At 35.2% G+C, this 11,788-nt stretch overlaps 1 protein-coding gene across 1 annotated transcript; it reads left to right on the top strand.

Moving 5' to 3' along the window:
* The first annotated feature begins 123 nt into the window (after nucleotides 1-123).
* Nucleotides 124-10,955, top strand: LOC109033411 (26S proteasome non-ATPase regulatory subunit 9). Its single transcript, XM_019046010.2, has 5 exons — nucleotides 124-496; nucleotides 2,873-2,972; nucleotides 4,230-4,411; nucleotides 7,785-8,039; nucleotides 10,555-10,955. The coding sequence occupies exons 1-4, from the start codon at nucleotides 383-385 to the stop codon at nucleotides 8,010-8,012; spliced, it is 624 nt and encodes a 207-aa protein (XP_018901555.2). The 5' UTR covers nucleotides 124-382; the 3' UTR covers nucleotides 8,013-8,039; nucleotides 10,555-10,955.
* Nucleotides 10,956-11,788: the final 833 nt, after the last annotated feature.

Below are 11,788 nucleotides of genomic sequence, written 5' to 3'. Positions count from 1 at the left end.
AAAGCATTGATTCACAGCTTTCTGGCTTTCGCGGTATTAATACTGACGTCATGCGCAGCTGATTCAAAAATGCCGTGTACCTCGAATCTCTCTCATCTACAAGCTCATCGCCGAAACTCCGCAGACATCGCAGGGTGATTCGGCAAAGTTTGTAAACTTGACGGAAAGTTCTGTAGTGACAATTGTCAAAATGAGATGACGAAAAGTTTTGTTTTTCGAGCTCTCTCGCTGTGTTAAAGTTGTTTTCCGTGATAAATTGTTATCCCATTTACCCTAGTTACCCTCTTTACGTTATTGTTTCTCCTAAGTTTTCGTCTTCACAGATTTGCGTCGTTTCACGTCGGATCAATAGCACCTATTGATCCATTCCCCAGCTTTCGGAATGGTCATTCTCAACACCATGGAGAAAGATCTTCGGCAAAATGTGTTGCGCCTCATGGCCGAGAAGGAGAAAATCGAGACGACAATCAGAGAAATGTTCCAAATTCTCGAGACTGTAAGTTCAAAGTGCCGCAGAGATTCTGCATCAGCACTTATCTAAATGCTCTCACTTTTGGTTGACCTTCAGTTGGTTTCTGTGATTTTCAGTCGAACGCTTACCGCTTTTCTTGCTCTATGGCTTTTAGTGCTGTCCAGGCACCTCTCAGTTTGCGGAGTTTCATTCATTGCCTGCCACTGAAAGGAATATTCATTTTGAAAAGGCCAGACTCAGTGAAAGCTCAGTTGCTTTTACGGTCAGATCCTAAATACAGCATCATTAAGTACTGTCAACACCAAATGCGATGAAGTCGGATGAAAGAGGACTTGAGATGAAAACTTAACAAATAGTACAACTATACCTCAATCCATAGGCGTTCTTTCTGTATCATTGGCTGAAAAAATGCCTCAGAATCTTAAACATTTGAAAGTTGCGAGTAAACGAACGATTAATCATGTAAGTTAAGAAAATGCAGTCCAAGTATCAAGCAAATCTAACTAAAAGCCGCCTACTTCAGCATCTACAAGAAGGCATGTTTGATTATTTATTGTCAGCTTACAAATATGAGCAGATTTAGTTTTAGTAGAAAATTTTTATCTTCTGAAGACTGTGGAAAGAAAAACTCGAATGAATCTAACAATTTGAAAACGAGAAATGGTCTAATTGCTTCCTTTGGGGCCTCATATCTCATCAAATGGAGTGCTGATACCATGTGAGAGCAACAAGAGCATTGACTGAATCCGCGGATATCTCATTTAAAATTTCTGTTCTTCATATTATTTCCATCAACAGTGCGGTACATCTTATCACCCAGACAGAACATCGGATAAGTTTGCAGCTGTTTACTTTCCGTTTGCAGCTGTTTACTTTCCGTTTGCAGCTGTTTACTTTCCGTTCGCAGTTGTCAAATGCTGCTTTGCTATGGGAGAATGCCGTCTGGACGTTCAAGAGTTGCCAAATTTTCTTCGATAAAATGTTCATTTTTGAGGAAATTTATTAATATTTTTCCTTGAAATTTTCAGGACCTTTAGATAAAATTGCAAGCAAAATTATCTGAAAAATTGGATTGAAAATATTCATAAGTTTAGGAGGAAATTCGTGTTTTATCAAAGAAAACTTGGCTATGCCTGAAGGTTCATACCTACAGCTTTCTTCCTCAGCACGGCAGAATCAGCATCAAGGATTGACTGCCATTAACAAGGGCACTGTGCGTAGGAACATTAATCTGTTTACTCTGCGTGATAGTCCACAATGTACAACTGCCGACTTATCTGATCTAAATTCTTCTAAATCATCTACATCTAACCTTTATCAAGATAAGATAAAATTATGCGTTATTTGATTTTAGAGCACAATGGCTTCACAAATGCGTCATAGATACATGATATATTTCCATCAAACGTTGAGCGGTTCAACCTTCATCAATAAATTTTTTAACCGAAAAAGGACACAATGTAATTGAAAAAAATAGTGTATTTCCTTCGGAAAATACACTAAAAATTGGTGAGGTTTTGTCGAACCCTTTTGATTTGTAACTTCTCTCAGATTTTCAGGCAATTGATCGTACATTTTTCTTCCTAGTGTTATATTCGTGTGTACTTTGATATCTTCCTAATGTGTTACCCAGTCTTCTTAATATACTTTCTGATGTAATTCTGTATCATCAATGCAGGGACTGTGAGCAGACAATAATGCAAAAACTGTCTCCGCATGAAACTCTTCTTTTTAGTATATAAATAGTTCTCACTGTCCTTTTTTGCACTTTAAATATCTTTTCAATTTGATTTTCATTGCAATACGATCAAGTTGAAGTTTCGAAAATTAGAAGAGCAAGAAGTACTGAAGTGCAGCCCTCTGCAAGAAGCGCATACAAATTTTGTGTTAAATTAGCATCTTTCAAGCTTACATTGGTGACTTTAAGTGAAACCACCACTAGTAGCAGGTTGTATACGTCTAATCAATCTCAGTTTTCTAGTTACCTTGTAATCTTAGTTACCTTGTCTGGTGGAAATCATTTGGCTGTGCCTGGTTAATTTTTTTCAATTAAGTTAATTTTTTCTATTTTAATGCCAATTTGGCTGGCTTTCATAGAAAATGGTAAAATGATTGAATAAATAATCGAGCAACAAGCCAAAAATAAATTGAACAAATAATATTTCAAACTACATAAAGATGAGAAATAATAATAAAAAAAACTTACAGGAATTGTTAATTTTTAGTTTCAGCGAGTGTAATTCTTCCCATATGGTCCTTAATATTTTAGGATCCTTAAGATCCTTGAACTTCGGTACAATACTTTGGTAGAATATTCTTGAAAGGAAGAATAATTCTTGTCTAAAAAATTGTATCAAAATGAAAATGTTTTTAATCTCCTCATCATTTCTTTTATTTCAGAATCGCGTGACCATGAATGATCCTCTTGTTGATAACGAAGGGTTCCCTCGTCAGGATATTGATGTATTCCAAGTTCGCCATGCTCGCCACCAAATAATTTGTAAGACAATTTTTTTCAATTTTGGTCTCTTGTGTACCCTGATGTTGTATAAATAGGTTAATCCCAATGAGACCGCAAGCAAGCAGGTAGTCTGAGAATACTGAAACAATGATTATTTTTCCCAAAAAAATTTGCAATATATACTGATGCAAATGATGTTAATAAATAATAGTTTTTGTAAAATCGTTACTTTCAATCAGTCACATTAGAATAAGGGAAAGAAAAGAAGAGACAAATGTCTCATCAAAGAATGCCTCCACTGATCATGAACTTATGTGATAACCAACAGGTCAGCTGATGATTGATGGATTGTGGTTAATGGGACATATCAACGGTGTAAGTTGGCAATCGCATAACTTGGTTTGCGGTGTCGTAGACTTCCTGTCATACTTTATTTTTTAAACAGAAAACTACTTAACGGCAATTCTTTAAAACTCCCGTGATTTTTCTTCTCTGTGCAAAGAAACTTTTGCCAAAACTTCAAGGAATGATGTCAATTTGTCCTCCTGTCAAAATAACATAGAATCAGAGATTTTTAGACACCGCAAACGAGATGTGTGATTGCGGACTTACCCTGTCGATATGTCTCTTCTTTTCTTTCCTGTGGTCTGTAGCCTCTTGAAAAGCAGGGATTGAGAAAGTTCTTAGACTTCCTATTTTTTGAATAGGTCTTCTCATTTCAATACCAAACTCCTTTTTTTTCCAAGTTCTTTGAATAACAACCATTTTTTGTCACCAACCAGTTGTCGAGTTTTTGCAACAATTTTACTGCAATTCTATGAAAACCATTCGATTTTAACGCTATTGCAAGCTGGCCTCAATTTTTTTACCTCCCCTTTTTTCCTTGCAAGCAGCTACGCAATTATGATGATGTAATCAGGGAGTCTTTGCACCTTCATTGAAAAGTAAATTCAATGTTGTGAAACGGTGTGTGAACTTGTGTCACAGCATTAAGCTTTGGGATCAAACTTCTAAAATAATCAAATACTTTTAAATACTTGAAACATTTACCAACTAGTCTGAGATGAAACCTCAACTCAGACTTGTGGGTAAATATTACAAGCTTTTAAAAATATTTGATTGGAATTACTTAGTCTAATTTGGAAATGTAACTATCTCTAAAGTAATAATATGTTCAAATAAGGAATCCTTCCAAATTTTTGAGCTTGTTTTCTTACAATGCAATATTGCCACCCATTCTCTTTCTCCAATCAACTTCTTATTTACAAACAAACTAAATAAAATGTTTTCTACCAGGCCTCCAAAATGATTTCAAAAATGTCATGAAGAACATTGAAGAAGGTCTGCACCGTATCCACGCCAAATCAAATCCTGATAGCTCTGCCATGGAGAGCACTTCCAGCGTAGCCCCACAAGATTTGCCGAAGCCGTTTGCGAGTATCAACTTCGTGGCTATAAATTCACCAGCTGATGAAGCAGTAAGACCTTATTTTTACAGGATCTTTCTAGCAAAACTAATTGCGACCAGATTTAGGAAAAGGGATCTCATCCTCTGGAAGAAAATCTCCTTAGATTTTTGTTGCAACTTAAACAACATATTTCTACGAACTATATATTTTTATCTCGGAACTTCAGGACTAATATCTCCTTTGATTTTGAAACTTTGAGGGGCAAGCCTGTGCCGAAATTTCCAGATTTTCTTTCTTTATCCATTCGAAAAAATGAGGGGAATTTTCTCCCGGGAGATGAGATCCCTTTTCACAGATCCAATCTCAATTTTACTGATGAAAAAGTCTTTGAAGAAATCTTTTTTGGATAGAAAAGAAATGTCTTCTAAAAATTTTTGAGTTCTCAAAAGGATGAAGAAAGTAATAATAAAATAAAAGAGGTTAAGTTAAATGTGCCTGAAAAGGCTGACCAGTTGACAGGCTATGCACAAAAATATCAGAGGAAATGACTCCTCCTTTAAATGTCTTGCAGAAGCTCAAAATCAATTCACAAAATGAAGAATCAGCGTTTTAATGTATATTATAACGGGTCAATTCAACATTTTTAATGGTGAAATAACTGAAATCATTGTAGGGTGTTACGCTCAGCTGACAAATTGTGTCTGATTTCAGTAAAATCTTCTTGCTCTTTAGTTTTGGAGCTCAAAATTACTGAGAAAAATTCAACACCAAAAAAAAATTGTTTTATTGCTAATCTTGCCACATTTTAACCTCACTTTCGCTCAATAAAACTTCGGTTTTTGGCGAGCAAGAAGTTAGAACTTATGAACAAGGGAAACGCAAATTTCTCATTTCTAAAGTGACCTTGGAATGGGTAATGTCAAATGTGTTCTCTATGATCAATGAAATTTTGATGAGAAGAAGGTATTGAGGGGCCAAACTTACCCTCTTTAGATGATTGATGGCTCATTGTCTGATTTGATGAAAGTCATAGGCAGATGAGTGCAGAATAAACCTCACTCATTTGATTTTAATACTCGTTGAAGTCCTTTTAAGCAGTCTTCTATTTAGTTCTTTGTAGCATTTTTCCTAATTTTTTTTTTTTGGGGGGGGGGGGGGCTGAAAATGTCTCAGGAATATCCTATGTATTTCTTTAAGTTTTGTTTTTCAGCTTTGTCCTTGCATCATTCCCTTCTCTTCCTGGGTTTCTGATAATTTTAATATAGATATGGTCTCAAAGCAAAGCAATTTTGAGAAGCCTAAGGGCCTTATCAGTTATCCATATGGAATATTTGTTGGAAAATATGATCTAGTCTTAACAACTTCACTGACCATATTATACTATTTTCATTTGGTATGTAAGAGTCTCCCTGTCATTGATTCTATTAATTATTAACTTTTTTTTCCAAGCTGCGACCCGCTTATTTAAACTATATCGACCCTACACAATAAGATGTAGCCCCATATTAACCATGTATTTTATCGCATTTCAATGTCTTATTGGGCTCCTTTAAACTTTCAATAAGTGGCCCTTTGTATAAGTTACTGTAGGTTCACCAGTCATTTTGATCCGTGTCAAGATAATTGTAACAGGGTATCTACAGATCTGAAAAACAGGGAAAAGTCAAAATAAATCCTAAACCATTTTTCTTCAAACGTATGAAACGTCTATGAAAAAGACTTGAAAATTCGAAGTTCGAAAAAACTTCAGCACTGTTTATTGAATCAATCTGAGCCTCCGTCTGCTTCAAGGTTTAATGCTCTTATAGTCCGCGCCACAAAAAGTGGCGAGTGAGGGACGGTCCAGTCTATTGTTGAAGGGTTGAAGCGCAGGCATTGGCCCCTAGTTGAGACCGGGTAACAACTGGGCCAATACCTGCGCTTCAACCCTTCAACGATAGACTGGACCGGCCGACTGGCTCTGCCCCTCACCCGCCACTTTTCGTGGCGTGGACTATAGTTACACTCCGAATAGTAATCAGAAGAATGGGGTGAAGAATTTCAATTTTAATTTCTTGATCGTTTTATACGTTTGAAGAAATATGGTTTGTATATTTCCGTCACTTGCAATGAAACTAATGCCAAAAATTGACCATTTCCAGTCTATTAGCAAGTGGAGTTATGAAAAATCAGAGAATCTTTTCCAAGGAAGACCTGAAACAGTCTGGGAATTTTTTCCTCCAAGTCTGCAGACACCCTCCTGACATTTTGTACATATATGTCGCAGGGAAATGGTAAAATCAGGCATTTTGTCAAATGCTTAGACAAATAGTCAAATATTCTAACTGAGATTTGAATTCTGATTATTTTCCTCATTTTAGACAAAATAATTGATTGCTCCTGTAAGAAGAACATTTTAGTAAAAATTCGCATCACACAAAAGTATTTTAAACAATTTTCAGCTCCTAAACAGACACTCATCTCGAAATTTTCAGCATGTCATAAAATACAGTATTTTTAGAATTTCAACATTTAAAAATATGAGAAGAAATTGAAGAGAAAGAGATGAAAAGAGTTCGTAGGTTTGATGAGTTATTTTTCCAAAAAATATTGAAAACTCGTGAGCTCTTCGCCATAAGTTCACAAAATTTTGTAGACCGTCAAAATTTAACTATCTGCCTAGGGATTCGATAAAATGCCTGATTTCAATATTTGCCTGCGACATATACAAAATTGTGACAGCTTATTGATAGATTAGTAAGATGGAGAGTCCAATCATCTTAATTTGTCTGCCATCTCACGATTTTTTGGTAGAGGGCTGCTTCACTTTTGAGTATCTTGGTTGGGGAGAGTTCAGTGCAGGCAAAGAAATCGGGCCTGTCACTTTCTTTGCCCAAACTGAACTCGCCTCAGCCGAGACACTTGAAAGTGAAGCAGCCCTTTACCAAAAATCCCGAGATGGCGGAAAAAGTTAAAAATATTGGTAACTATGTACTGCCACATAGAAATGTTTCTCATCTTGAAATAAGGAATACATAACTCAAGAGACATCAAAAATCTTCAATTCAGCAGCTGAAAACATAAATCTTATCTTCTGCATTGTCTCATTTCGGATGCGATCCTTTCAGGAAATACCAGTCAATCTATGCCAGAAGTCCATCTTTGTTCCTCTAAAACCTAATTGAATTCTTGTTTTTTTTTTCTTATTCTCCTAATTATATCCTAAAAATGGTAAGCTAAACTATTAATCATCTGATGGGGTAGATAGAATTTTCTAAGATTGTAAGTGTTCGTTTCGAAGTTTAAGATGGACTTAGTGATTCAAAGCTAATTTTTCAGACCTGCAATTACATACAAAAATGTACTCTGCTTCAATCTATGCCTGCAACATAGTTTTATAAGTATATTTCTCGAACAATATCTACTTTTTGTTTAAACAATTCTACCTATTTCTTGATTTCAGGGTTTGAAGGTGAACGATTCTCTGGTTCAGTTTGGGACAGTTCACACCAACAACATTCGCAATTTGACTGATATCCACGAGGTGGTAAAGCACTCCATTGGACAGAGCATCAATGTCACAGCTCTTCGCAACCAGAAGATCATTCATTTGACTCTGAGACCTCACACCTGGGCTGGCAGAGGCGTTCTCGGCTGCGAAATTCTTCCAGTGGATTTTGTTGATCGATGATATTCGTAGTATATTCCTAATTTTAAGGTGAGCAAAAAAGAGAGGCATGCATAGCAATAGGTGAAATAAGAGACTTTAGCGTTTGAAAAATCGATAATGAATTGGACCGAATTAAACAGAAAGGAACCAAGCCACATCAGCTATTGCCAAATTTAATTGGGCAATTTAGTTTTTTACATGAAAACAGTTGTGCGGATTTTCGTGCAAATTTCAGTGAATTTTCTCCATAGTACGAAGCAAATTCCTTATCATCTTCACAGAAATCCGCACAAACGTCCTTTCATAAAAAATTGGATTGCCCAGTTAATTTTGGCAACAGCTGATGTGGCTTGGTTCCTTTCTGTTAAACTCCGTCCAATTATTAGCACTACTTCTTGAAGGGGTTTCCGACGAATGCCTTGGCTCAAGAAAGATCTTAAATTGTTAAACTAAATTGGAATGGACCTGTGAGAAGGAATTTTTGTAGGGATATGGAATAGCAATTTGCTTGTAAAATTTTTAGAAAAATCCAAGAAGTTCATTAAAATCGCATACTTTCACCAAAATGTAAAGACCTAGATAAATTTATTTTTAATACTCCTGTCTTTCTTCAGGTTCTTTAATGGGTTTGTTGAAAACTTATGCTAAATTGAAAAATTGCCCTGCCAAATTGTGGATTCAGGGAATAAGGCAGGAAATGAGGAGATGCGATCCGCCGGAGGAGCTCTGGCAGGATCGCTATCAGTGGCTGTTGGGTGTCGCAGAACGCACAGAAGCGCTATAAGAGCGACTTGTTAGTTAATTTGTTAGTTAGAAAGGAAAAAATGAGTAAAAAATCATGATGATTACATCGGTAAGGTCTGAAATTCACTCTTAACTTCACAATCTGCGTGAGACAGTACAGCAAAGACAAAATGTACTTCATTATGCAATTAGGAATTTCAATTTCTAGCTGATCCATAAAAACACCCAGGCACATAGGGGAACCAAGGGTACTTACATATGTTGTTCCTAAACTGAGCCAAAAATTGTAGTTCCTAATTGAAAAATGCTGTCCAAATTTGACTTCAATGAGTCAGCCTGGTTTCTAGGCAAAAATGGAAATTGCCGCCATTATGTGACACAGTTTCTTCACTAATAACAAGAAAAAAGTATTTCTACCTGTTTAATTTGAAAAGCAAGTAAAGGATATCTGTCAAATAGGGTTTGTCATGTTGCATTATCTTAATTGAAAAACTGCGGCGCTTGAAAGTAGCTATTTTCAGTTTTGCAAGGAGTTTTGAAACTAGATCGACTCACATGTATCAAATCATGTCTTCACTGCTTTATACTTTTAAAATCGGGAAGCTAAAAATCAGCAAAATGCTTTTGCAGATTGTGACTGTCAGTCGTTTTTGATGGTCGCCTAACTTTTTTCCCGCAAATAGTGAAGCTTTTTAGTGCGACTTCTGTGAGAAAACATATAATACATTGCTTAAATTCCAAGTTTCTCTGGGTCTGTTCGTTTGCCCTCAAATCGACAGATAGCTATTCTGAAATCATCAGTGCATTCTATATTAGAGGGTGTTTATTTTGCAGATGACAGCTTCGCCTTGTAGAAGTTGTGGAGGTTTAAAAAAAATAATTTATTGAAACAGGAATTATGAAAGAATTTATTTTGAAGGGAGACGATGATCTAACTTCATTTTATGTTTTAAACTTATTTTGTGAAGAATGATGCTCAAAATGGCTCCTAGAAATTGCCTTGAAAATACATAGTTCTTTCTGCACCAAATTTGAGCGAAAAACATATTACACAGCTTCGAAAAGTTGAAAATTGTTATTTTGACAGGAATAGAGAGGCTTAAAATCGAAGTTATTCATAGGATGTTCTTGAATTCAAAATATGCCATTGAATTTAAAGACATCCTTGAATTTTAAAAAGAAATAAAACTAGGTATTAGCATAAGTTTGGCCCTCACAACCCCAAAATTCTGGTAAAGATAAACATTTTGGCTCACGTGGATTCTGATCTTTAGAACATGGGGAAATACAGAATTCATAAGGGAATGAAAATATTCAGAAAATTCTAACTTCATCAGAGATTTTGTGTTAAAAACTGGACGTTTTTTTTATCTTTTTTTAATAATGTAGGACCATTTTATATTTATGTATTACTATGCGATGAATTTTTGGTATTCAATCGCCTTAAAAATGAAACAATTGTTAAATTTACTTGAATCTTCAAAATAAAAACTAGTTTTTACAGAGGATTTAGAAGTAAACGAGAAGAAATTTTCAAAATTAGGTAGGAATTTTCAAGAATTGCTTGTTCATTATCAAGAAATGAAAAAGCACGAGCATTCTAGACATCATGATTCACTATTTAAGATCAGGGAAATTCCAATTCAGAGAAGAACTTAATTATGTGAGGAGAAGGCTTCTTTTGCAATTATCGGTGTTCTCCCAGGGGAAAGTTTGAGTTGATAAAGATGAATTTCAGCATCTTATCAAATTCTATGTTCATAAACTTCATGTTTTTTATTTAATCCCCTTCCTAAAGTTCTCAATTTTTTCTTTCTAGGTTACTGTTTCGTGCATTCAGACTATTGAATCAAGGCAACTCTCAAGCCAGCAGTATCAACGGTACAGGAACGTTTTCGGAATGAAGTTACTTCTTGAGTTTTTCTTTACCTATTGTAAGGTTGTCTTCACCGTCCTACTTTTTAGGGCATCCTTTATTTCCTCTTCTAAGAACTTTTCTTGAATTTCAAAAGCCCCTACTCAGTGAAGTATTTCAAAAAGTTCATCTATCTCATTCTAGTCTGTTTCATTTTGGTTACTACACTATATGAACCCCTTTTTACTTTTTCCCTACAATTTTTAACTTATTTTTGTTTGTATTCTCACTTTTTTAAAGTATTTTTTACTGAACTGAAGAAAAGATTGAATTAAGAATGAATAAAATTAATGTGAATTAATGAATTCCTTTGTTTTGTTTGTCTTCTTACAATCAACATTTTTCACCTGCTAATCACTCATTTATAATTGAGTTTCAACAAGAGAGGTCCTGACGGTTTGAACACCTGGAAAGTCAGGGTATTTACTATGACCCAAAAAATTCATAGTATACGTGGAATAAATCAGGGAGTTTTGCGATCAGCATGTCGGTTCAACTACAGCTGAGTCCCTCTTTCCATAATGTGAATCAGTAGAAATTCGTTTATTGTTCAGCAACGGTCAGTGGAATCATTGAAAAAAAAAAAAAATCAACTGCATGTGGAGGTTTTGATTGAAGGTCAAGAATAGGCAGGTGAACGTAAGGGATAGTCTTTGAATTGGGAAATTTTGGAATCAGGGAAAAGCAAAAAGATTTCGGGTAAAGTCTGAGAGTTAAAAAGTTAAGAAATCATGAAAACCCTGAATGACTCAAGAAGCTTAATTTCCCAATAGACAACTTTGAGTTTACTGATGGAGGATATATATGATTTTTCAGCGATGGATGTGGTAATTTTTTCTTTTTTTAAAAAATCATTTAATCAACGTTTTGTGTAAGACCAGGTGTCCAACGAACCTTTAACTGATTTTTTTGCCATTTTAATTTTATTTTAAAAGTGAAACCACAGAAACCTCCCTTTCTACTGGAGTGAAACAAAATTTCCACTTCTTAACCTACAAGGGAGTTTTATCAATCATTTTTTGTATGAAAATTTTGGAGATTAAAAATTGTAAAAAAATATCTTACCAGATTTTGTGCAATGATGAAACAACATCAACTTCTGTTAGAAATTTAGCAATGTTGCAAACTAAGATTTGTG

The sequence above is a fragment of the Bemisia tabaci genome, chromosome 10 (genome assembly GCF_918797505.1).
Source record: "Bemisia tabaci chromosome 10, PGI_BMITA_v3".
Lineage (NCBI taxonomy): Eukaryota > Metazoa > Arthropoda > Insecta > Hemiptera > Aleyrodidae > Bemisia > Bemisia tabaci.
Note: the sequence above shows the minus strand (reverse complement) of the source record. Positions and strands in the feature narration are given on the sequence as shown.

Coding starts and splice junctions, on each gene's coding strand:
- LOC109033411 (XM_019046010.2), top strand. CDS start 383: ATGGTCATTCTCAACACCATGGAGAAAGATCTTCGGCAAAATGTGTTG. Junction 497..2,872: donor TGTTCCAAATTCTCGAGACT/GTAAGTTCAAAG, acceptor CTTTTATTTCAG/AATCGCGTGACCATGAATGA. Junction 4,412..7,784: donor ATTCACCAGCTGATGAAGCA/GTAAGACCTTAT, acceptor TCTTGATTTCAG/GGTTTGAAGGTGAACGATTC.